The sequence below is a fragment of the Ammodytes marinus genome (genome assembly GCF_949987685.1).
Source record: "Ammodytes marinus genome assembly, chromosome: 3".
Taxonomy (NCBI): Eukaryota; Metazoa; Chordata; class Actinopteri; order Uranoscopiformes; family Ammodytidae; genus Ammodytes; species Ammodytes marinus.
In genome coordinates, this window is record NC_137232.1 from 15,439,380 (window position 1) to 15,467,017 (window position 27,638).

General features: G+C 38.7%; 1 protein-coding gene across 1 annotated transcript; it reads right to left on the reverse strand.

Moving 5' to 3' along the window:
• Positions 1 to 800: 800 nt before the first annotated feature.
• map4k1 (mitogen-activated protein kinase kinase kinase kinase 1) lies at positions 801 to 27,615 on the reverse strand. The gene is made up of 32 exons (XM_080053502.1): positions 27,347 to 27,615; positions 16,846 to 16,903; positions 16,113 to 16,203; positions 15,958 to 16,022; positions 13,289 to 13,344; positions 13,042 to 13,089; positions 12,612 to 12,654; positions 12,010 to 12,082; positions 11,415 to 11,546; positions 10,245 to 10,307; positions 9,982 to 10,063; positions 9,521 to 9,637; positions 9,312 to 9,393; positions 9,134 to 9,186; positions 8,129 to 8,175; positions 7,993 to 8,037; positions 7,769 to 7,789; positions 7,640 to 7,685; positions 6,834 to 6,987; positions 6,283 to 6,383; positions 6,012 to 6,044; positions 5,218 to 5,296; positions 5,050 to 5,126; positions 4,719 to 4,779; positions 4,510 to 4,612; positions 4,351 to 4,409; positions 3,931 to 4,034; positions 2,398 to 2,575; positions 2,143 to 2,211; positions 1,856 to 1,945; positions 1,603 to 1,729; positions 801 to 1,488 (listed from the first exon to the last, which is right to left on the reverse strand). Exons 1-32 carry the CDS (start codon positions 27,452 to 27,454, stop codon positions 1,392 to 1,394), a joined length of 2,562 nt encoding a protein of 853 aa, XP_079909628.1. The 5' UTR covers positions 27,455 to 27,615; the 3' UTR covers positions 801 to 1,391.
• Positions 27,616 to 27,638: the final 23 nt, after the last annotated feature.

Sequence of the window (27,638 nt, forward strand, 5' to 3'; positions counted from 1 at the left end):
TATATGAAGAGGAGTTGATTGCAGATGAAGACCAGGTATAAGAAGATTGCAGATGAAGAGGTTTATCGGCTCACGTTTTGTCTATTAATGTTGGCCAAATTATCAAATGTTAATAAATTATGCTTTATAATTGAAAACGCTTTAAATAAAAACTGTCTACATGCTTTGCATTAACAGGTTCATAAATTGTTACAAAAAGGGTTGACAGTTCATTCTCTAAACTGCAGCCTAAGATAAGTCAGGATGATGAATCTTATGTGTTAGGTAGTACAAAAAAAAACACATGTAGTAGGTTACACAAAAATTATGATATATGTCCATCCATCTATGTTCACATCTAGCTGCTAAATATTCAACAATCAAATTGATTTGCTGAACACATTAATCAAATTACAGCTCATACTACTGAACTAACAACCAGTCCATTCCTCATTGTTTTAATATTCTGGATGTAAATGTAGGCTACGTTCTTTATCATAGGTCATGTGCAATCTCTCTCATCCTCTTTATCAAGCGCAATTCCTTTTATAATTTTTCATAATAAGGCATTGTATTGCACTGTCTATCATTATGCACTGATTGATTGATAATGTATGCAGCTTTTGTCAGCACTTTAGCCCAAGACAATCCTATCTTATCTTAAGTCATCTTATCTTACTCTTTTAATGTTTGTTTTAGGCCCACTACTCCCACTACGTACTCACACTAAATGAACGTTAACCGTACATTATTGGAAACCCATTTGCTCCGTTTCTGCTCTGAGATCAACACAGTTCAACCTCATCTTGTTGTTAATTAACTTTATTACAGTGTAACGGCAGTGAGAAGTGTGTATCTCCTTTCGATCCAATGCAGGACGTACAAACGCAGGTTACACAGGACACACACAGCGTGAATAACAGCAGTGCTGCCGCGCTCCAGTCCTCTGTGCTCCTATGTTGCACCTTCAGGAAGTCATATATCTCAGTCAGTCCCTGCAGGCGGCGGCTGCTGTGATCAGCAATACTGTGGCAGCACAAAGTACAAACTCCCATTTAGTGTCAGAAGAAGGACCTTCCTCCACTATTCACACAGGGTTTTCTCAGCTGTCTGTATTCTGGAGATTGTTCTGATTTCACAGACTAAGTTGAAATCAGCATAAATAAGAGCAGACTCCCCCCAGAATGAGGGGGAAAAAGGCCACAAAAACACAACAATCCTCTTATGTCGGCATGAATTTGCCTCTGACATTTCACATCTCCCATTAAAAAATCAAAAAAATACTGTGGCACCGATGCATCCATGAAGAGAGAGTCAAAGAGTTAACGATGACAGCCCAAAGTCCTTGGTAGAGGTCATGGAGTGAAGTTGGGAGTTTTCCCATAATGCCCTTTAGTCAGCAGATAGGACAGTCAGGGCAGCATTACGCATTTCTCAGCGATTTCCAGGACGTAGAGGTTGGACATCCCCGACTGCTCCTCGGTCTGACGCGTCTCCAAAACAACCATCCTGCAGAGATCATTTTATGAATATTGTGGGATTGGATAAGACACATTGCTGTGGTGCTAAGGGTGTGGCGATAAAGTTATTTGGTGCAAACATTAATCTTTAGTGAGGGAGCACCTTTCTGACTGCACCAGCCTGTAGATCTTCCTGTGGTCAGTGGTTTCCTCCAGCACGTCAGTGAAACCTTGTCCTCTCCTCTGCCAGCCGTGACGCCACACCGCCAGCAGCGTGTCCTCGAAATACACTGGACAGACAGACAGACAGACAGACAGACAGACAGACAGACAGACAGACAGACAGACAAAGTCAAGGCTGAGCTCCAATCACGTTCCACATTCAGCTTTATTCATTTGTCACTGGATCTTCTCACCTATAGACTCAACGTCATGAGAAAAGGTCTCATATGTTTGAGGCCTGTTGCTCTTCAGCTCCCCCTCCAAACCGACTATATGTACTGACTCTGTGGAGAAGAGATGCATATAGGAATACATCAGTGTGGCAATATGGAAATAATCTAAAGATGAACAAAACCTATTGTAGATTTTACTCACTATTTTGGATCACCATCTAACAAACACCTGAACTCTGTATACATATCCCACATTGTGAATGTTTTGATATAATTAACAAATGTTAAATGAAACGTGAATAACTTACTGTCTATGAGGACGAGCAATGAGCTACTGTCCAACTGGTTTACTTGAACTACATCTGGGTATGGTTTCTCTGTAAGAATACACACACACACACACACACACACACACACACACACACACACACACACACACACACACACACACACACACACACACACACCATCGCCATCAACAACGGCAAAAACAACACCTTGTGTTTGTAGCTCCTTGTTCTCTAAAGTCGGATCAATTAAAGGTGCTGTGTGTCTGCACCTACCCAGTCCTGAGTTGGTGAACCAGGATGTGTTGGAGTTCAGATTGATGTATTCTACCATGACTGGCAGGTTGGGGCTGGACCCCCGAGAGACTCCGATGCAGACCAGAGGATACTGCTGCTGGGGCACCACCACCATCTTAAACACACGCACAGGGCTGGGCAGGGGGAAGTCAAAATTCTGAAAAAAGTCAAAGAAAACAGGTGTTGAATCTCCTACTTAGTGTCTGTTGGTTTTTAAGATGTTTGTTTTCTTTTAAATCTCACACAGAGCAGCAAACAGGTTCACTTTGTGGTGTATGATCTATTTCAATAACTTTATTCATTTTATGTTTTAAGGCCTTAAGCTAACTCATATTTAATAGAGACCATAAAATGCTTTATTTCCCTGCCAGAAGTTATTTTACAAGCTGCAGTCGGTGTTAACAGGCCAATAAAATAGTAAAAACTGAAGGACAGACAAAGATTCACTGCACATCATCTCATATATCTGTTGTATTTTCATAGTGAATACCATATTGAGCATTCATGGCAGTATGTTATGCTGTTCTTTTATCATGCAGTTTTTATTGTGAGAAGCAGCAAGCAACATTTGTGGACCGTACAGGAAAAGATAGTGGCTGAGATATTGATGAAATTGTTTTAGAAAATATGCATTTGTGACAGAATCACCCACAGAACAAGAATTAGATATCAAGGACTTTTTGAAGAAGAAATCTGAGTTTCCTATTTTTGACTTTACTAGAACCCAGCATTAACCTTAAACATTGTGGTGTCAGACATGAAGAAACTATGAATAAGCCAAGCTTTGAACATCCTAATGGCTGCAGCTGTTGGTAAATGGACTTGTATAGCGCTATATCTCTGTTTATCACAGACCCAAAGCGCTTTACATTGTTTTTTGTACACATTCACCCAGTCACACACACATTCATACACCGATAGCAGCAGCTACCACGCAGGGTAGGGTGCTAAGCTAACTAAGCTAACTATCGGGAGCAATTCGGGGTTCAGTGTCTTGCCCAGGGACACTTCGACATGTGGCGGGGAGATGGGGGATCAAACTTCCAACCCTGCACACCAGAGGCGAACTCCCTACCCACTTCGCCACTGCCGCCCCCAGTTTGATCTTCTTGTTTGAAAATGGTGATAGCAATGGAATATATCCTGCTTAAGTTAAGAGAGCTCAAGTTTTGTCTGTTTGTTGTTTTTTTTCGGCTTAACAGAAGCTGCTTTTATAACCACACTAATGTAATGTGTAATGCAGCAATTACTATGAAAAAAAGACCCCCTTTGTTCACCTAATCCGATCATACAAGTGATGGGGTAAGTAATGTGAAAACAGACCGATGTGTCAATTACCAGATGTGAATAACCACAAAGTATGTGATAAGCCTGAACAAATAAGCGACACAGGCTTTAACATTCAGGCTCTTGCATGTTTGTCACTGGTTAACCTAAACAAACTACATTTTACCTTAATCTTTTCTTTTCAAAGATAATTCAGGTTTTTTATATTATTTTTTATAGCCATACCTTAATGAGCATGAACTTGTGCATGGGCTCGTACCACTGCAGCAGCACCACACTGGACTCCAGAGCACAGCACAGGAACGCACAGCCGAGCTTCAGGTTATCTGCTGCAGGAGGCCAGACAGAATACAGGTTTTCTATATAAACAGGAATCTGCATCTATTTGTTTTCATTGTGTATTTACGTCCTTAAGCAAATGTGATACTAACTTGGTTTTAAACAGAGACACTAAACATTTAAAGGCAAGCAGAGAAGTGTAGAAGAAAATAAACTTTTCCATCACGGTAGCGATCCGATTACAGCTTCACACACACACACATACACACACACACACACACACACACACTATTGCAGATCAGGGAATTAATGTCAAATTATTATGTAAAACAAAAATGTATATGTAAACATAATTTTTTATCTTACCAACTGAGCAGGTCTTGCAGCCTTTGGTATCAGGTATTTTACTCGTCACTGCACATTTCCTGAAGATAGAATATGCAAAGTTGTTTTTAATTAGCATGGGCAGATGTGTATCTTTTTTTTTTGTTGGATAAAATAAGGGAGCAACGGTTTGGTATTCACCTTGGTAACAGTCTGTGTGTCGGCAAGGCGACCATCCTCTGGTCTTTCCGAGCCTGTTCATACAACTCCTTCAGTAAATGGGAGTGGAGCTGCGATGATTTACCTGTAAACACATAATGAGATGCTTTTATTTAACCTCTTCTCAGTGTTTTTTTCAAGAAAGCTCCACACAGCTTTCCATCTCTTATTTAACGCTCTTTTTTATTTACCTGATACAGACATGAGGACGTTATTAATGGTGTAGACCCAGGTGCACTTCCCCGGATACAACTGTAAAAGAAAACAAGATATCCATTCAGTCACAGCTTCATTACTGGTCTAGTGTCTATAATTCAAAAGCTCTTTCAAGTTTTTTTCTTGTATTAGTACTCTTTTATGCTTTTAGGAAGAGATGTTCTGATTCAGTGCAACCTGTTCTAGTTTGTCAGACTCATATTTCGAATTTTCCTCTGGGATTTGTGTCAAAACAACTTTAGACACAACTCCAAAGTGAGTAAAACCCTGATGTATAGTTGTGTATTAATTAGATAATGGTCCTACCAGCTCCATCGTGGCCTCGGAGCCATTGAGATTCAGGGTGTAGATCCCTTCCTCCGCACCCAGGATCAGGTGCTGGTCTGAGGGAGAGAGAGAGAGAGAGAAAATAAATATTAGACGATGAAAACAAAAATTTTATATGATGGAAGGATTTACTTTCTTAACACAAACCTTTTGTGGCTGGGTTTTCCCACGTCGTGGAGCAGTTTATTTTAAGAGGGCAGCCGTGGAAGATCTTCTTAAAGAAAACCTGGAGAGATGAGAGCGAGAAAGGGGACATTTAAATATGTATTTTGTCCCTATACAGTACTTTATATGAGCGATAAAACTCCTAAGTCTCATATCAGAATGACAGTATTTAACTGCTTTATCTACTCATAAACGCCCACACTACTCCTACAAAAGTCACACTGTTCAAATGGTAAAGGTCAATGTGGTGAAACAACTGAGGTTATTATTAAATGTAAGACCACAAGTTTAAAATGATTGACATTTACAAGAGGAGATAATATGTCATTTCTGCACAACATGTATTTACTGCAAACTGATCTATGAATTTGATCTTTATTTTACTCTGCAATGATGTGTTTATAAAAGCCTTTAGCACATGCTCTTTGTATGCATATTCATGGCTCTATTCCTCATTGCATTTCATATATTATTAAGCACGTAGTATCAAGCATGTAGTTAAAAACGTAAGAAACCATAATTCAAATATAAATATAATTCTGAAAAAGTATTATAAAAGAAACATTTGGGGTTCAAATATATAAAAAGCTTGACGAATAGTCGTCTAAGATCCAACTTTCATTCATTGTAATGAACGTTAAAATGTGGAACCTCTTGAACTTATATCATATTATTTCTTTGTGAAATACACACATACACACACACACACACACACACACACACACAAACACCGCATCTCTGACACTCAGCAGTGGTGGAGTTAAAACATAACTCACTAGTGGTTTCTTCATCACACACTCAGCAGGGTTCTGTGAATGAAAAAGGAAAAATCTCATTTTGTCAGGATGCATTGTGGAAAGAACAAAGTTATCACATGTGGCTTATTTCCCTCGGAATATTAAATCTGTTTTACTTGCACTGAATTTCATCTTTACTTTCATCTTCTCTCTTTTACACCATATCTGTGTTCCTTTGTCATTTCTCCCATAATGGTACGTTGTGTCCTTGCACTCTTAGGCTTTTACCAAGTTTAATTTCCTGTTGTACCTTTGATGGGGGTCGCCGTCTCTGTATGTTTTTAGGGGGGAGCTCAGGAGCAAGTTGGTCTGCAGGGTGCTCATTTAACTGGGCAGGGAAGGATGTAGGGTCTAGAACACACACACACACACACACACACACACACACACACACACACACACACACACACACACACACACACACACACACACACACACACACACACACACACACACACACACAATCAAACTATGCACTGCATTCACGTATTAAAGACTCCTGTGCATTAGCCTGGTGCTACCAGACCATCGTGTCAGTGTGTGAGTGTTATTAATATTTTCCCAGTTTATCTTAACATTTTCTTGAATCATGGGTTCAATACACAACTGTGCATTTGGAGCGTTAAGTATTTTACATTACACTTGTGAGTGAGTAACGTAGAACGTGTCTCTTTTAGTAAGACATAATCAGTGCTGCTGAAGGAGAAACTGCACATATTGAGAACATACAGTATGTCAGTTCACCGCTACAGTACAGTAAATTACATGTTGGTGTGTCAGTGTAAAGGTAAAGCAGTTCACCTGAGTGTCTTGAGCCCCGTGGTTTGGGTGTAGGTCGTACATGTGTCCCACTAGAGGTCCTGATGAGAGGGGAGGGGGCGTACAGAGAGCAGGGCTTCCTCCCCCGCTCCTCCTCCCCCGTCACACTCTCCTCTGAGCTGGTCCGCGCTTTGGGCTGCACACACCGAAACATACCAACACGTTGCATTTTAAACAATATACCCTGCCTGGTGTTAAATAGAAGAACATATTTTTTAAATGACAGACTAGAAAGAGGTTTGATGTGTTGACGGGCTCAGTGAGAATTAAATGTGTGAGCCGCACTGCAGCGGTGGTTTTATTTTGACTTCCTCTGAGTTCAGGAGGATGTGATAAAAAAAAAATTATTAACTTAGTACTGCTTTCACACAATCAAATAACAAATAACAGTGCTAAATCATATTTAATACTAAAATAATATAAATGGAAAAATTCTAAATCGTCACTCGTTCAAAAGTTAGTTCTCAAATGTGGTACAACCATAAAATTCATGAATGGAAAAAGGTTTTCTACAATAACTGTTCACTTTGTTTAACATGAATACAACAAATCCAATATGTATTTATATGTACAGTATACTGCATCATATAATATAATATAATATAATATAATATAATATAATATAATATAATATAATATAATATAATATAATATAATATATATAGTGTAATGTATTAATCACCTTTTTATGTAATTTATACAGCTTAGGCCTCCAATACACAGCCCTATCACTATGTATAACACTGTGTTTTTAAGAATAGAATAAGCAAATTGTTTAAAATAATCACCTTTGGAGGAAGTGGAGGTGGGGTTGCATTAGCTGTCCTGAGGAGACTGTTGGCAGAAAGAGTTTTGGTTCAGTCTTGTGAGTTACCGATTCAAATAAACTTCAATACAGATGTGTTTATTAAACTTACTTTGTGGCTTGTATCGTAGGGCTGAGGAGGACAAAAGACAACAAGAAAGCATCAAGTCAATCACACTATTAAATATGTCTGAGGTAGCTCCTTTCCTGAGCTTTAAAAAATTACAAAACAAAAACAACTGTCTTTGTTTTCAACTTTAAAAATTATGTAACATACGTACGTTACATTTTCATGCTCATTTTGTTTTAAGTGAAATTTTGTAATGTTTTTCTTACATATCCACATCATCATAGTCATCGTCTGAGTCTGTGGCCTGATCCCTGAGAGAGGAAGAGCAACGAGAAGTTCAGTGTGTTCATCTGATATCGGCTGATAATGTGTCTGTGATTAATCTGATTATTAATCATTTACCTCAATGGACTCATGTTACTGTAGGTTGGTCCATGTGAAGGTCTTAACTGTAAAACACACATTAAATAACAGATTGTTTTAAAAGAGGTTGCAGTCAGTTAGTACAGACAAGAGACACAAAGTCCCATTCACACTCCTTCATTTGATGTTAAATTAAAAAATCATTAAATATATATTTGTAGTACTATGATGGTATTCATATAATTATGTACATTCTGCAGTTTGTACTGAGTGTTTATACATGAAGTAAAAATATATACATTTATATGTTTATATATATGTGCATATTTTTTGTTCAGTTGTATGTACATAGATACACACAAATATGTGTATGTTTTTTAGTATGTAAAGTAGGCTATATGTGATGCATTTGTGTACGTATGCGTACACTGTATACATACACTGTATACATACAGTACAATTATATTTACATGTAATTCATATCTGTATGCAGGGATCTGTGTACAAGATGTCTTGGTAACACTTTATAATAACTATCTATTGTAACTCGTTAATAGATCATTAGTAAACTCTTAATTAATGATTATTAATGATTTGTTAAGTGTTTGTTAGCAGTTTGTTAAGGATTTATAACAATGGTAGATAGTTAATATCTTAATAATTGAATCAGTTCATCTGGGAGGTAATCCGAGATTAACTGATCACGTCACGTTCAAGTCCATGGCATGCACAGTGTGTATTGAGTTTATTTAAAAATATTTGAAAATGGGGCTGCCCTCAGTTGCCCATGCACTGTGTATAGTCTATAGCCTATTTCAGCCTTGTCGGTATCTCGGATTACCTCCCAGATGAACTGATTCAATTATTAAGCTATTAACTATCTACCATTGTTATAAATCCTTAACAAACTGCTAACAAACACTTAACAAATCATTAATAATCATTAATTAAGAGTTTACTAATGATCTATTAACGAGTTACAATGGATAGTTATTATAAAGTGTTACCGATGTCTTTCTTATATTAAATATGCCATAATCTTACCGTTGTGTCTGGTGATTCTTTCTTCACAGGCCTCCGAGTGTAGATCTGTTCCACTGAGAAACCACAAGCAAAAACATTTAACTCTCTTCACGTTAACTCCCAGAAACAGACAAACATCTGACATATTCAACTTAATAAAGTTCTTAATATAGAGTAAACATAGTGTGTGTTTTCTTACAGCTGATGTCAGAGCTGGTCCTCTCTGCCCGGTTGTGTTTGTTGATAGACTGGATCCTCTTTAAAGATCCAGGCAATGCCACCTTAAAACAAACATAAGATTCATTCTATCAGAAGTTTGTCATGATTTATCAGGCTGTTAAGGTCTATGGGGGGAGCTTCCTCTCAGTTTAATATTTAATAAAGAGTTATTAAGAATGTAGTTCAGACCTCCATCTCATCGTCCTCTGTCACCAGGCTTGTCTTCAGTTTCTCAGGGTGTCTCAACTTCTCCAGCAGGTCCAGGGTCAGCTCCTGGTTCAGGCCCTGCTGGGTCAGGAACATGTGCTGCAAGGCAAATGATGGAAAGAGAAACTCAGAAAGAGTCAATCAGGGTAGAATAAGTCAGCAGACCCAAGCAAATAAACTAACCAAAACTATATACAAATAACATTACTTTGATTGATGGTCTCATTTGCTGTTACAGGTCATTTGTGTGTGCATCAGAGGAAAATTGGGACTTTTTCCTCATAGTCTTTTTAAGGAACATATATATACTGTATATACAATATATTCATCTGACAGCAAACACAGTTGTATTTTGTATATACTCTTACGTAATACATTTGGTAATTTGATGCAGCGCTGCCACTTTCTAAAACTGAATTGGACTACATAGGAGCAGTACTGACCGCGAGGGTCTTGGAGGCGCTGGGTCTTTTCTTGGGGTTCCTCACCAACATGGCCTTTACAAAGTTATAGAACATGGAGGACCTGCAGACAGGAGATATGTTGGTAGCATTTAGAAACAACTGTTCATAGATACATGCACACAAACTAAAAGGTGATTCAATGTAGAGCCTATTCATCTGCTTATATTAACTAAGAAAGAATTACTCTTACTCTTACCATGATTAAATGATGACATATAAAGTATACTAGTGTTTGTATTTACCATTTCGACTTGTCCTTCAATTTGGGAGGCTGGTAGCCGCTTTTGGACATGAGAAACAGGACCCTACAGGAAAAAACAGCGTAGACCACAGTCATTGAGCGTCTGTGAGCTGTTTCTTGAGGCGATTGCACACATGAACACACAGACAGTTCACCGGACGTGTGGGTGGTGGAAACACTTGACTTTAAATATATATATAACTCCAGTTTGCATGGGTGGGATTGTGTGTACATTCAGTGTGTGATTTGGACTGAAGCTAGAGTCGAGTCACAAATCCGACGACTTCAAACTTGAAAAAGACTTTGACTTAATCTTTAACACCAGAGACTCAGGAATTCCTTTGAACTCAAAATCCCTTTTGCGACAAGTACACTTTCCTCAGCACGACATGTCACAGCAGCACAGATACAGGCAGATACAAAACATACTTTATACTGGAAAATAACTTCCCCTATTAAGACTATTCACAGTGAGGTCTTTGAAATAATGCATGTTTTACATGCAGCCTCAGTAATTAGATAAGACTTGATTGATCCTTATGCTAATTAATCAAACAACTGTGTTAATGGTAACTACTGTGCAGCATCTCACCTCCATTGCACTGAGGTGGAAACAGAGAAATCTAACAGCCTGGACAAATAAAAGTGAAACTGAATGAGATAATCTGTCATTTGGGTGAACTGAACCTTTTATCATTAATGATCCAGAGGGTCTGCGAGGGGCTTTATCAAAAATTATGAAAGGAATTGCTAATCATTAAAAAAAAATACTTTATTGGAACTCTGCCGGATAGTGTAGCATCCAAAACAAAATAGATGTTTTCTTTCCCAAAATGTATTCGAAGGTATTGTGCGTGATGGATCTGTCCATATAAACACATAGGTGAGTGAATGCTTGATTGTGATTGGTCAGCCGGTGCACAGTAGTGACCATATAATACATGGTTCAGATGTAGCAGCAGCATCACTCACAATATTAGGCCATAGCTGCTTGGAGTAGCAAATTAACATTTCTGTTTTGCTCTAGAATATTTTTTTTTTCTTTAATATCTTTGGGCAAGTGGTCATGGATAAGTCAGATATTACACACACACCAATGTGTTTGAGTGAAATGGGATGGAGTATGTGCAGATGCATCCATGTGAGGTTGTGTGTTTCGGTTTGTATTTACCGCAGCGGGTGGACGTCAAACATTGGTGGCTGTAGCTCTGCCAGCTCTATGGCCGTGATGCCCACAGACCAGACGTCACATAGCTCATTGTAGCCTCCTTTAATCTCCACTGCTGCCACCTCTGGTGCCATCCTGAGCACAGGAGGGGACAGCAACACTGGATTGTTAACCTTCACAGACACTTTGCATTAACAAGCAGAGCGGATCTATTGTTACAGGAAAAACTCTTTGTCAGAGGCAGAGAAATAACCTCAATGGTTGATCTGAAGCATCGGAGTCTCAGCAACATGTAGCGTGAAGTTTACTATGAATCATCTGGGTTAGTGTCAGCAGTAAACCTAACCTCTTAAATGTTGCTCACGCATCGTATATTTTATCATGTTGAAATAAATTATATACTCTATGTTATGTATAATATTTGCACTTGACAGGCTGCGTGACAATTCATGTAATCGTTCAGCAAATAAAGTGTCTTTATTATTTGGAGTAAATGCATAACACAGTGTCTAGAAATGTCTATGAAACCTGCAGCAATTGTCACTTAATGTTCAGAGTGATGTGCTGCAGAGAATTGATCTCTGGATTCAGACCTTACCAATATGGCGTCCCGATGAAGGACATCCGTCTGGCCAGAGTGGCTGTGATCTGAGCCGAGATCCCAAAGTCCGCTTCACAACAGAGGAAACAGCAACACGTTAACAAGACAAGAAGTTTTTTGCAAGACTTTTGACTCAAGACCTTGAATAGAAATCAATCAATGTCTTGTGTTTTGGCACACTGCTAGACTTACTGCTAAACATATTATGTCTCCATTGCATACACTTTTTTTTAAGGTTACTAATGTTTTTTAATTTTCTAAATGGTTGGAGTTTCAATGTATGACGGAATATCTAAAAGATCCTTCAGAATTCTTTAGTAAATATTTCTTCTGGTCTTAAGAAGGTGTATTCTTAGAAACATAATATCAAAAGGAAATTCAAATTACTTCCCCTATCAGTATTTTTCTTGTGAAGGAAACAATATTTTGCAGATGAATGAATGTACTGTTAAGTGTTGGATGGGGGCCACAGTAAATAAATCCTTGAGCTGTGGGAAACCCTGCTGAGGCTCTTTTGGTCCATAAATAACTTGCACATGTGTTAGTTGAACCGAGTGACTCATCTTAACCAAGCCGGTACAGTGAATACATCCACCTACCCAGCTTGACCTCGCCTTGATCATTGAGCAGGATGTTGGCACCCTGCAGATAACAGAGAGAGAGAGAGACGTCAACACAGACACCACCACAGAAACAACTTATCATACAAAGAGCTTATACCCCACTCACTGATCTTTAACTGAACCCACGTAGGATGGAAATCAAAAATCTGTTAAAGTTTTAAGGCTTTTTTAAAGGGGTACTGTTGCTCAGCATCTTTCTCTCCCCTTTTAACCCTGTATTTTAATGCTTAGTTTTAATGTCTGATTGAAATAGTCTTCTGGGCGAAGCCTTATCTACAGCACAATGTTTGCTAGATCTCTTTCAAATTTTTCTCTTAAATGTTCAAACAAATAATTATAGAAATTGAAGATAAGAGTACACAAAAATGTAGAATAAAAATCCAACGTTACAGTCAGACATGTTTACCTTGATGTCTCTGTGTATTTTCTTCTGTGCATGCAGGTAGTCTAGGCCCTGCTCACACACAAACAGGAGAAAATCATGAAACCGAGTTTGCCAGCAAAATAAAAAAATATTTACCTTTTAATTTCACAGATGGTAGAAGTGGGCTTATGTTCCTTAAACGTCATAATAAACAGTGTGTATAACGACATCTCTGTTCTTTTCAGTACGTAAGTTAGTCAGTTTAAGTGAGTAATCAGTGAGACTTTACCTGCAGCATCTCCCTGCAGATGTAGGCGATCTGCGGCTCCGACAGAGGGCCAGTCACTGTGGAACACAACGTTTAAACAATTCAACGGAGAAGCAGCAGTTACAGCCTACACAGTGCATGAATGGCAAAGGGCAAATCAAGTAATCAAAGGTTCATGACAACAGTAAGGCAAGGCAAGGCAAGTTTATTTATATAGCACAATTCAGACACAAGGCCACTCAAAGTGCTTTACTGGGGCAAGATTAGAATACATAAAACACATTATAAAACATTTAAAAGTGAATAAAAGAAGCAAATAAAATAAAAATTGCAGGTTAAAATGGAAACAAAAAAGTCTTCAGACTCGATTTAAAAGAACTGAGAGTTGCAGCAGACCTCAAGTTTTCTGGGAGTTTGTTCCCGATTTTTGGTGAATAATAACTAAAAGCTGCTTCTCCTTGTTTAGTCCTAACTCTAGGGACTGTAAGTAGACCTGTCCCAGACGACCTAAGGGCTCTGGACGGTTCATAACGTATCAGCATATCAGTAATGTATTTTGGCCCTAAACCATTTAGTGCTTTATAAACCAACATCAGTATTTTGAAATCAATTCTTTGAGTGACTGGAAGCCAGTGTAAAGACCTCAGAACTGGGGTAATGTGATCCACTTTTTTGGTCCTAGTGAGGACTCGAGCTAGCCTGGCTCCGCCCGCCCGCCTACTTCCGGCCAAATTTTATTTTCCCTTCAGTAGTCAGTCTGGGTGTACAGCCCATTTCCCAGTTTTGCCGGAGATTCGACAGCCGGTCCAATCAGCGAACAGAGCGAGTGGCTGAGAACGATGACGTCGAAGTCGCGCACCAGTTTCAGTTGCCAGAAGCCGGCTCATGACACACGTGACGACCAAACGTTATGCGATTGGTTGGCTAATTCAGAGTGGCACTGGGCAGATCCAATAGTTTTAAACTTTAACAGACACCCGCCTCCATGAGTGAACGTTTGCCAATTACAGCACTGCCAGACCTTCTGTACAAATGAAATGAAGTACGATGGTCTGGTAGCACCAGGCTAGACTCGAGCAGCAGCGTTCTGAATTAGCTGAAGCTGTCTGATAGATTTTTTTGGAAGACCAGCAAGGACACTGTTACAGTAGTCAAGTCTACTAAAGATAAATGCATGGATAAGTTTTTCTAAATCTTGCTGAGACATAAGCCCTTTAATTCTTGATATGTTTTTTAGGTGGTAGTAGGCCGATTTATTAATTGATTTAATGTGTTTCTTGAAATTCAAGTCGGAGTCTACGACAACACCAAGATTTCTGGCTTAGGGTGTGGTTTCTAACATAACGGATGTAAACTGTGCGCTGACTTTTAATTGTTCATCTTTGGCACCAAAGACAATTACTTCAGTTTTGTCGTTGTTTAATTGAAGGAAATTTTGGCACATCCAATCATTGATTTGTTCAATGCACTTACTCAGTGCCTGTATCGGACTGTCGTCTCCTGGTGATATGGTTATGTAAATGTGTGTGTCGTCTGCATAATTATGGTAGCATAATTTGTTCTTATTCATAATCTGAGCTAGTGGGAGCATGTAGATGTTAAACAGAAGAGGCCCAAGAATGGAACCTTGGGGGACTCCGCATTCAATATTTGTCCACCCAGATGTGAAATTGCCTATTGACACATAGTGGTCTCTATCCTTTAAGTAGGATTCAAACCAGCTTAGTACAGTTCCAGAAAGTCCAACCCAGTTTGCTAGTCGATCTAGTAATATGCTGTGGTCAACTGTGTCAAAAGCGGCACTGAGATCCAGTAAAACTAAGACAGAACTTTTGCCATTGTCTGTGTTTAAATGGATGTCATTGAGGACCTTAACCAGAGCGGTCTCAGTGCTGTGGTGTTGTCGAAATCCTGACTGGAAAACATCAAAGCAGTTGTTCTTTGCTAAGTAGTTATTTAGCTGTTGATAAACAGCTTTTTCAATGATTTTACTTAAAAATGGTAGGTTAGATATGGGCCTATAATTTTTCATGAGTGATGTATCTAGATTGTTCTTTTTTAGGAGTGGCTTGATGACTGCTGTTTTCAGGGCCTGTGGGAATACACCTGTCTGAAGGGACATGTTGACAATTTGTAGAACATCTGAGGCCATACAGCTAAAAACAGTTTTAAAGAAGCCTGTGGGCAGAATGTCAAGGCAGCAGGATGAGGAGTTCAGGTGTTGTATAATGTCCTCCAGGTTTTTGTGGTTTATAAGATAAAATTCTGTCATTGCATTTGAATTGATTTTAAGAGGGAACACATATGTTGAACTTGGTATTGATGCAGTGACAGCTTGTCTAATTTTGTGAATTTTCTCAGTAAAGAAGGAGGCAAATTCATTGCAGGCTCTCGTGGAGAGATGTTCAGACGCTACTGACACAGGAGTATGATTGTGTAGTAGTATATCAGTATTGTGGACTGGAGCATTTTAAAAACAGGTGTTCCAGCCAAACATTCACACTCCGGACTTTTGTCTATTAAAAGGGTCCACTGCACTCTTAATTCCCTGTTCCCTGCCATATTTGGCTACAAAGTGTTGGAACTAATGTGAAAGTGTAAAATAAGAAAATTAAATTTTAAGAATGTTGCATTAGATAAATAAAAACAATGAACTCCTAAATGCAGTTTCACATTACACACTCCCTCACCATGGTAGACATCCTGGAGTGAGCCTCCTCCACAGAACTCCATACAGATCCACAGTTTATTGGCTCTGAAGAAAGAAGAGCACATCCCAGAGTTAAACTACTGTTACTAAGATCAAAGAGATATAGAAAGTAAACAGAGACACAGACCAGCTCACCGTATGTAGCTGCCGTAATAAGCCACTATGTTGGGATGTTTGCAGCTCTTCACTATGACGATTTCCTGCTGGATGATAGAGAAATCATCCTCTGTGGAGCCAGGCAGACAGAGAGAATAGTATCTTTACTATAGGTGTTTAATGTCATATCACATTACAGATAAGTGGCTTTGAGATTTATATTTGGGAGACCTTTCTTTATATAGCACTTTCAAATGGTCTCTTATTCTTTATCCCTTTTAAACTTTTACTCCCCTCGATAAACTTTAAGGTTATTCTCCCAAACATCAGCCTGTCATATTTAATATCTTTGAGATCTCCACTAGCATTTCAAAATAAAGGTCTGTTGTTTGATGCCATATTTGGCTTCACAGCGTGAGTTTGTCCTGACGGGCAGCGTGCCACTGAGAAAAATATTGACTCTCTCATTTTCCCAATGTGCGTGTGTCTGTAGCTCTACTTTTTATCATTGACTGCAGTATGATGTTTTGGTAAACGCTCCCATAATGAGTATGATCTTGCAGTAAAACAAGCTTGAGACTTTCCTTAGGTAAAGCTGCTGAAGGGCATGGGGAGAAAATCTATAGTCCGGACATTTCAGCATCTCACAGTATAGAAATCTTATCAATAAAAAATGAAAATGTAGCACACTGATGCTTTCAGTGCAATTCGAATATAACACGTTGCTAAGTGAGTGCAAAGATTCAAACCAACAAAAGGACCAAAATCTCACCCGGCTCCATCTTGATGACCTTGATGGCTGTGAACTCTCCATTCTGCTTGTTACGAGCCTGAAAACAAAAACGCACATATACACAGGTTTTGGGTTATAGTTTTACACTGTCGCTGTCAGTTTGAAGTCTTGTGAGCCAAAAGAGCCCCTCATTTGCATATTGGCTGTCCAGATCAGTGGAGTGCAACAAACAGTCCAACTCAACTCTCTGCAGCATTTAACACCCCCAAAATACATGTGCACAAACACACACACACACACACACACACACACACACACACACACACACACACACACACACACACCGAATGACCTTTAAAAGTGGTGATACGAATGTTCTCGCTTCTCTTTGCTAATTCATACCTATTTGTAAACAGAAACCATAACTTCCCATATACTTAAATATGAATAGGTTCGAGCTGATTTTCAGTTGGAGAAATGTACCATACATACAAACACACACATAGAGCTTAGAGCCAGATGCTTCCTATCAAATATATAAAGATGCACACAAACAACTACCAAAATTTGCTACTGTAAAAATGATGTACAGTAAATGTACATCATTACAGTAGCTACAGATACTGTATAATGGATCCAGCTTTAACAGAATTTAGCTGAGGGAACGTTGTACACAGTAGGGTTTCAACAATTTTATTTTAAAATAGGTTTCAGCTACACATATGTCAAATGCTTTACGTAATTACTGTTATTTCATCAAAGGGGGCCGATAGAGACTTAAAACTAATGGCTGCAGCACAAGCAAAATAAAAAACACAACAATGAGAGGAGAGACCACACATGTCTTTTAATATGATAAATATTCTCATAGTTTCCCCAAATTTGGCTAACTCATAGCCAAGAGAGGATGGTTCATCTCTCAGGTTGAGATAAACAATAGTGTAGGGCAGATTACATTGTAACCAGATAAGGAAGAACACTTTGCAGCTTCCTTGTCCGTCCATATTGGTCACTTCCATGGAAATAACTGTGGTGGAGCACCTTATGCTTGATTGTCTAACATATTGGTATTATTGATTGATTAATTAGAATTACAATTTTGGAGGCACAACAAAAACAACGGCACCAAATTAAGAAAAAGATGTCGCTGCCCACACTGTTTGATCGACAGGTGGAAACGCTGCAGCATTGAGCAACGAGGAAGGAGAAAAAATAAAATAATTCATAGACTAGGTACTGTATTCAATTCTCTGGGTACAAAAAGGCTCTGGGTGTGAGGAGGCAAGATGACTCCACACATACGAAACACTGTAGTGTAAGGTAATACATACTTCACTATAGAGGAAATACCCATTCACATACTGTTAGTCCCGAAACAGGACACAGTCATCAGCGTACGAGGTCAGTGAGCTTCAGAACAGGTAAGTTTACAATGTAAACGAAAACTCCATCCCTTCAGAAAGGGATTTTTTAAAAACATGACAAAACAATAGTCAATGGACAGTTATAACAAAACAAGTTATGGAATGTGGCCACCTCTGCTGTCAATTTTAGATTTTGTCGGAAAATGAAAAACCGAATCATAACGGAAGCTGACACATGACAGTTGGAGATATTTTTAACATTGATGGAGGTCCATGCGCTATCGAAAGTCTGCCTTTGAGTTTGACATTAAACTGACACAGTGGAAAGACGAGGTGTTTATGTGGTCATGAACAACGAGCTAACTTTAATATGAGACGTGAGAGATCGAGAGAGGCGTTTTCCTTATTTGAACATGAACAACACAACGGAACCCTTCCACTGCCCCCCAGAAATAAAAAAGAACAAATGTATCAAATGAACTTAATACACAATAATATACTAAATGTGTCTTTCAAGTGGCGGGTCAATACACTGACTTCACTGTGAACTCTTTCCATTGGAAATACATGAGATTATCCATGTTACGGTTTTCACTTTGTTCCTTCTCATACATCACATTTTCCTGTCTCAAACCTGTACCAATTAAAGTATCAGCCCTGCAATCACCTCACCTTGTTTACCTGCTCACCAGAATCCCTATTCACTCATGAGCCACACACACAACACACACCGCACTCATTCCTATGTTTGTAGTCAGAAGTTTCCTTAGTACCTGCCTGTCTTTGTCTTCACTATTGTCATTGCCAACATTGTTTCACATGAATCTGACTGCCTATGTGATCATCTCTATCCCACAGTGAGCCACTTGAATCCATCTTTTCTCTACAGTGTTGGGCCACGTGCACTTACTGAACATTGTACGGGAATGTAACACAACTTGTGTGATGACAGACAGAGATCCCCCCATCAGGTTAAAAGGAAACAAGTCAGGAAGATCAAGGTCTACAGTTCAGAGTGACTGTCGCTGCCCCGTGAGGTTTCACTCTGATTTATACATTTAATTTTAATTCTCCTGGTGCCTGCATAAAAATGTAATGTTGTGATGTAGACCTCAATCTGCATGAAGTTATTTTTGACCTATAGGAATGTTCTTTAGCTTTAAGCAGGTAGTTACATATCAGCACATGGGCAATCCACCATAGGGGAGTTTTGTTAGCTGATGAAATTATGGTAAATCCAATTTTTACTGGCATATCTCTGATCTGGTCTCCAACTATAACTAGGATTTTAGCTGCTCCATTTTCTTAAGTGACTTACATAATTTGAGAGTCACAGTATGTGCTGCCTCAAAATGCAAATAAATAAATACAGGCAGCTAGAAGGCAGGATTTAGTGAAACAACTGACCCATACATTGAAGGGTCAGTACCAAAAATAGCTCTTTGTGGTCACTTCTGTTTCTGAGATGGTTTAGTCATGTTGATCCTTAGAAAGCATGTTGGACTTTATTACGCATCATTTCTCGTCAGAACTGAGGCATTTCATTGATGGTAAAGGAACTTGTATAGTGTTTAGTCATAGCGTGTCTGTACTCACATGTGGAGTATAGTAGAGACAAACAAAAAGCATGATGAATGGCTGAATATTGAAAGCAGTATGGGACAATGGAAACTCCGCTCAATTTAAAGAGTTTATGTGTGTGTTAGTGTGTCAGTGTGTGTGAGACATCAGACAGGTCACTGAGAGGAAAGACACCCTGCTGCGAGTGATCAGCAAACAAGCAAACACACACACACACACACACACACACACAGCGTGTTGGACGTCACAGCTGCAGGCCTTCCACCACAACATTTCCATCTTGACTTGTGCAATCACCAGTTGTTTGTGAGGAGGGGTCTTTCCTCTAAATGACCTCTGTGAACACAGTCTCACAGAGCAAAAATAAGATCATAAGTTATGTCATGATACTTAGTTACAGGGTTTATGTAAATCCACATCGTTTGATACATAGTCCCTCCATGACATGTTTAGCCTATCTCAGCTCAAAGAACGCACATGTTGAAATAACTAGCTTCTAGTTAGCAGTTATCTTTGAGTTATTTAAAATAATAATAATAAAATATTTTTTTTGTAAAGCACTTCTCATTGTTAAAAACAATTCCAAAGTGCTATTTATTAAGTCCCCATATTGACATTTCCAAACTTAACTCACTTTTTATTGTTGAACTAAACTCAAGTGACACTCGGTTTTATTGGTGAAGAGCTGGCTTATTCAACAAGATGCATGTAACCATGACAACCTTTAGTGAGAAGTTGTTTAACCCTGAGAGGTTCTTTTTGTATGGCACAATTCACACACAGTGGCGATTGAGTCATCATTTATACAATGATAACACAAAAACTTACAATATAAAACATGAAATACCAATTGAAAGGAAATTAAACAAAAGATCAAACGTTCAGCTATAGGCAAAGATGCATGTGCAAAGGACAGGAGCTAACTTTTTGTTTTTTTAAGGTTCATTTATAGGTAGGCAGGTGGAAAGTCATATATCTTCTAGAAGTGTGCTCTGTGGAACATCATAAATACATCATGCAGGATTTCTGAGAAGTTTGCAGACTGCTTTGACCTTCCAAACAGAAGATGATGTGCTTTTGTCCCAAACATTTTCCTTCTTTTCCTTATGTACTGTATATTCTATGTGATGTAAAGTGTCTTTGAGTGACTTCCAAAAAAGCGCTATATAAATCCTATCAATTATTATTATTATTATTAAACCACAGTGAGATGTATAGATAATCAGCAGCACTTTAAACTATAATCCCCAACACAATGAGCAGAGACCTGCAAATTGGTGATAATTTCATCTTGACACTCTCTCACATGAATATACACACACACACACACACACACACACACACACACACACACACACACACACACACACACACACACACACACACACACACAAATGACAGTTATGGACAGTTGGCTGGCAATTGTTTGATGTTCTCTACATTATAAATTCTTCCTCTTCCTCTTTTTGCGAGTTATTATTAAATCAAGGCCAACCAAAAAGTCACACACACAAAAAATTGCATTTTTTTCTTAAGCAGAAAAAACACAGTTAAGTCGACAGTGTGTAGTCCGCTGCACACTTACTGTATCTCACTTCTTCATTTGCGTCTGAGGTTGCACACGCAGCAGGTGCAGCCCACAGCTTCTGTGAGGCTAAAGGCCTGAAACTAGAGTTGCAGTGTGTAGAACAGCAAAGACAACTGCAGCCCTGTAGCACAGGCCACATCAGATAAGGAGACTCTCAGTTTTAAGATCCTGACACCACCAGATGCAGAGTTGTAGTCAGTTTAGTCACCAAATCAAGCCCTGCTCCAAATAACTGCTGCACATTTTAGTTTGCACATTCAAAACAGACATTTGTATTCAAAATGTATGGGCCTTTGTTTCAACCAGTGCAGAAGATCATATCTCTGCAGAATCAATATATTGAATTATTGTTAATATTGGCTGGCTTAGAGTACCACAGGAGTGAGGGTTTAGTGTGTGTTTTTGTCTGAGTGACTATCCTATCATGGGTTACTTGCACAAGGACACATGGCATCTGTGGCTGATGAACTTTCACTCTCCTAGATTCATCTGTGTGGGATCCAAAGAAGGTGAGAAAGCCTATTATGTAGTGCAACGACAGGTGAGAAAATAAAACATGAAAACTAATTCCTAAAATGACTTTCACATACACATTCTCTGGTCCTGCCCCAGCCTAAGCACATTTTGGGACAACATTTTTTGTAATGCCTATACTATGATGTTTCATAGTATAGAGATATAACTCCTAACCATGTCCCATGTTTGGATTTAGTTGTGAAACTTGTGAACTTCAAAGACAACCCCATGTCATTATTTCATGTATTTCCTTGTTTGTCAGATGAATAATAATTTTTCCTGGAAGGAACAAGTTCCTAGTAGCTTTACAAGATGGATTACAGATACTATGCTATTCCCTGAAGCTTGAAAATACTATATTTACCTTTACAGGTTATTTGCAAAACTTTAGTAAGAATTTGAAGCCCCTTCTTAGACTTTTATGAAAGTTTGCAAAGCCCACTAAAAAAGGAGGAAGATTGAAGAAACAGTACAAGGAGGCAGCAAAATGTAATATCATCTGCAAAAAAACTGTATTTTAAGTCAAACTGAAAATCATTAACAAACTTTCCGATGTGTCTGTTTGGCTGAACTTTTGACTCTCATTATTTTATCAAAACTCGAACAAAAGTCAACAGGAACAATTAATAAAATCAGACCATTTAACGATCAGGAAGTTCTCAGAAGGCAAAGATAAAAGAGGCCTTGCTCTGTGTCTCGCAGTCGTGCCTTTATGAAACTATACAAGTGGAGTTGAATGAAACCTAGGATTACGTGAGCACACAGAGTCACAGAGTTGAGTAGCACCTGAAAGGAAAAGACACTCCAACTGGTAACTTTACTAACACTGTTTGTTGTGACGTGCTGTCCAACACGTAAAACCAGCTCCAACTCTAAACACAAAGATGGGCATTTACAGAGAGAGGAGGGGTTGGAGGAGACGACGCATCAGAGGAAAGAAATGTTGTCAGAGCACATGCCATTGTGTCTGCTAGGATGGTTTTCATTTCACCCTGTTTAAGAAAACCAATGTCCACAATACACGTCTCATTGCTTTTGCAAATTAATACCTTGTGTTATGTTGAATAACTTGAGGCTTGTGTTTTTAATGCTTGGTTGAAAAAAAAATGTGGTTGTATGGCATCAATTTGACTCATCCAGAGCAGTAACCACATCCTCCTCTCTCTGTGAAGGATTTTTCTCAAAGGAGTTATTTGGTATTTTTGACTCCTTTGAGCCTCCGTCCTTCTGAGGCCAAAACCTGCCTCTATCCGCTGTTGTACCACTGCAAACAGACAAATTAGGTCACCTCTATTACTTTCATCTCACACACACGTGCGCACACGCGCACACACACACACACACACACACACACACACACACACACACACACACACACACACACACACACACACACACATTATTACAAGGCCTACTTTATCACCGCTGTTGATGGTGCAAAACTGCTGCATTTGCAGGATGACCTCCGACTGTAGCAACACGCAACCTATATGTGGGTGAGTGTGTCTGTGTGTGGGTGTGATTAGATCTGTGTGTGTGTGTGTGTGTGTGTGTCCATATGTGAAGGGAGGATAACTATGCAAATGTCTATTTCTCTGTAAAGCAGGTCCACTGACCCTGTTAGAGGAAGTGAGCTCAGGCTGATTCACCTGCTTCGCATCAGTTATTGTTTCATTGTCAAACAGTTTGAGAAGTACCATAACAATAAAAAGGAAATTTGAATTGATATTTTACATCTGACCTTTGTCACTTTAACTGATATTTCAATCAGTTCTTCCACAGACACAGCATTATTTCTCTGATATAAATTTAATGAGGAAATTATAGAATGATGTCAAAAACATACCATCGTACCAACTATAATCCAAATGCAGACCCTCTAATATAGACTGTAAAGTAAACTGTATGGTCATTTTCTCCATTGTGTTAATGCTGAGATCGGATTCGCTAGCTAGAAAAGGTTGAGAAGCCATAATAATGATTTAATTACATAATTAATACCAAACTGACAGTTTGACAAAGCGTCTGGATGCTGCAACATGATTGTAAAACATGAGAAGTTTAGCTCAGGGCAGTTTGGTAAGGCGACGCTATTCTGCTGAATCTATTTCTCACAATCTACAAACTGTGTGATGTGACATGCAAGAAACTTGGAACACAGCCCAACTAGTCTACAAGGACATAACACTAGTATATCATATAAGGGATTATTAAAGGAACAAGTTGCCCAAATTACAAAAAAAAATTCTTGTGGTATTGAAACATATATATGAATTTGTTTAATGGGCCAATGAGTTTTGGTATTATGTTCTTTCTTTACACAATACAAACACAACTCCATTCACTTCCATGGTGTCTGGAGGAGGGATACCTCAAAACCGCAGCTGATTAAAACAAAAGGGTTTGTACATAAGGCACAGATAACGAATGCTGAGTTATCAAACATTACAAACAGTTTGTTCCCTTTGTGGTTTTGGTGAAATGACTCTCTCTGGTATCAGCTGAACAGGAACAAATGCAGAACAATATGAACAGAGGAGAACCAGTCCTGTTCCATGAAACGTTCCTGAAATGTGAAATGATGTGGCTCATATGCAGGGCCGCCCATAAGGGGTACAAAGTGTGAAAGCTTTCTAGGGCCCAGCCACTTGGGGGGCCCACGGTCTTTGGAAGCCAAGAACCTACCTAGATAACCTTTACTTTTAGATTTTTAGATATTTATGTCAATATCTATTCAAAGTTGGGTGTTTACACAGAGCCGCGACTCCGCTTGCGGCCATTTAAAAAGCAGTAAAAAAGCAGAAATGTTCAAAATATTTCAGATTGAGCACAGCGGAGTGTAACTGTTACAAACATAATCCATCCTATAAACCCTTTGTGTGCCAAATGGTGACAAGATTGGGTTTTGATATTAAACAGTTTTGTCTGGATTATATTTCCTGAGTCGTTCCACATGTACCTACTACTTGTGTCTGGGTGTGGTTGTGAAAAGTATTTGGACCCCATGAAACAACAGGTTGGGTACCTTTTGCAGTTCTTCTACATTCATAAGAATTTATAAGAGTTTATAAAAACAGGACAGGCTAGTTACTCTGTCATTTTCCTGAGTCTACAAACAGGTTTAAAGTATCTCTCCCCATAAAGTAAATGTTTGTGTTAAAGAATTTCCCTTGGGGGACAATAACTTCTAAAGGCTTTGACATAAGTCTTCAGGTTGGCACGACCAGCCAGGTCTGACCAGTTTTTCACAAACCTGGCCAATTGACCAACCAGCCGGGTCCTACCACAATGAAGCTGACGAGCAGCATCATCCTGTTTTAATTATTGCCATAACCACCAAGGTCCTGCTTTCTGTATTGTTTCTAAAAATAAAAAATAAAAATAGACCTAAAAAGTTCTCAATGCAAAGAAAGATACAAGGCACAAAGAAGTTGGAAATAACTGAAGGAACAGATTTGTGTTCATAGGTTAAAAACTTTTTTGTAATGATTTCAGTAATGTTTTCAGTAATTTTGCAGTGATGAGAGCAGAATGAACTAAGCCTAAATGTTGCAACCAAACATAGGCCAACTTTATAGTTTTGAGGGTAGGTTGGTTTGGTTATTCATGTAGAGAACCGCCTTTTTTCTTTTTTGTGTGAAGAATTTGTTGTTGATGTTAATTTCTAAGCGTTATTTATTTCAACAATACCACCAAAAGATTTCAAATGATTTATTGTCATGTGTAGAAATACAAAAAAGTGCAATATTTGGTGCAGTCAATTAGTGTAAATGTATCTTATACCAGAAACTATAGCATAGAAAATGTGCAAATTGTGAAAAAACTTTTAGTTTGCATTAGTGAATACTAAAGAAGATCAATGTCTCTTTACAAATACATGTATGTGTTTATTGAGGGATGAGCGCACTCACACGCATTGATACGAGTAAAGCATGGGTAAGGGGGGGTCATTGACTCGCGGTTTTCAGGGGCCCAGCCATTTGTGTGGGCAGGCCTGCTCATACTATGTATACCAAATTTACTTAAACTGTGCAAAAGACGTTTTTAATTTAAAGGCCTACTTCACCAGTGGGAATATGAAGGTGTATTGAATTCTGAAATCCTATGTAGTATAAATGTGCAAAAAAAAAAAAAATCGGTTCATCCTAGCCTGAGAAAAGGCAGAAAGAGTGTTTTTTTTAACCCTATATTAATCTTACTGTGACATCACAGTAAGATAAATATAGGGTTAAAAAAAAATTACTTTGTAAATATTACTGTGATGTCACAGTAGGAGAAATCACAGTAATATTTACAAAGTAAGGTTTTTTTTTAACCCTATATTTATCTTACTGTGATGTCACAGTAAGATTAATATAGGGTTAAAAAAACACTCTTTCTGCCTTTTCTCAGGCTAGGATGAAACAATTTCAATTTTTTTTGCACATTTATACTGCATAGGATCTCAGAATTCAATACACCTTCATATTCAAACCGGTGAAGTAGGCCTTTAATATAATCGCCAACAGTGCTTCGACTTTTCTGATGAATGATTGATTTGGTTTAAATTCTCGATAAATAAAATGAAGTTATCAAAGTTTGTCAGAGCGGGCAGGCCACAGTCAAACTGTAACTTTGTGTTTCTGTGAAAAACATAAATAGCAGCTGAGATAAACATCAAAGGAAACGTTCAGTTCAATGTAAATATAAAATCACATGAAAAGGAAAGAAAAGACTTGAAAGAGCAAGTTAGATACAGTTAGAGTGACAGGAGCTGAATCATATTTTTAAAAAAAAATCTCCCAGAGTTCAGATATTGTGTGTAGGTTTTGTTGAGAGCATGAGGTCCTAAAATAATCTTAAATCTTAAACTTTATCAGGTGGAGTGGTAGGATGGCCAAGAGGGTGTTATTTGTCAAACTAGTGGTGGCTGGTATTACATGTAAGGTGCCCACCATCTCTACCATTGTGTCCTTGAGCAAGGCACTTAACCCAAAACTGCTCCAGGGGCCCTGTACTATGGCTGACCCTGCGCTCTGACCCCATCCAAAGTGTGGTAACTTGAGAGGGGGTAACTTGCGAGAAAAGGAATATCAATGTGCCATGTGTAAATTGACCAATAAAGAAACGTTATCACATTCTGAAGTTGTTTGGGTGAGAGTTAGTCAACTTCTGCTTCAGTTGGAGTACAAATGTATATATACAGTATATATATGTATACACAAACCATCTGCATACTTTCATTTCATGTGAAACCACTTCCTCCTTCTGTACTGGTGCTTGTTAAGCAGACAGTAGTCAGCATGCTACGGACCCCTTCATTCTTCATGAATTAACTTTGGTTCATATGCCTTTAAATTAAATTTCTTTATTAAATAAAACTTTTCTGAAACGGGTTCAAGGAGTCCTTCTCTTTCAAAGGCTCTTGAGATGTTTTAGGAGAATTTATTTTTTTCTTCTGATATTTGGTGAAACTCTGTCTCAGTGCCGGTTAGTTTTAAAAAGCTCTGACCTTGTAAACTTCTCCGTAGGTTCCTCCTCCGACTCGCAGCAGGATCTCAAAGTCATCCTGAGGGTTCCTGGTGGAGATATCCAGAGCCGCCCTGTGTTGTAAATCCATCTCTTGACGTTTCTGGTGTTAATACTCCTCCTCAGGCATCATACACACACACACACACACACACACATACAGACACATGAAGGCACTCACTCTCACACACTGTGAGAGGCATCTACTTCTACAGGCAACACAACTATCAGAAGAAGTTGAGCCGCTGAGAAAAACACACACTCCCTCTCTTTGA

Excerpts from the sequence above, each read along its gene's own strand:
- map4k1 (XM_080053502.1), bottom strand. The coding sequence starts at position 27,454 with ATGGATTTACAACACAGGGCGGCTCTGGATATCTCCACCAGGAACCCT. Across the intron at positions 7,790-7,992 it reads GACTATGATGATGTGGATAT|CCCTACGATACAAGCCACAA; the intron begins GTAAGAAAAACA and ends TGTCCTCCTCAG. Across the intron at positions 1,730-1,855 it reads TCATGACGTTGAGTCTATAG|TGTATTTCGAGGACACGCTG; the intron begins GTGAGAAGATCC and ends CTGTCTGTCCAG.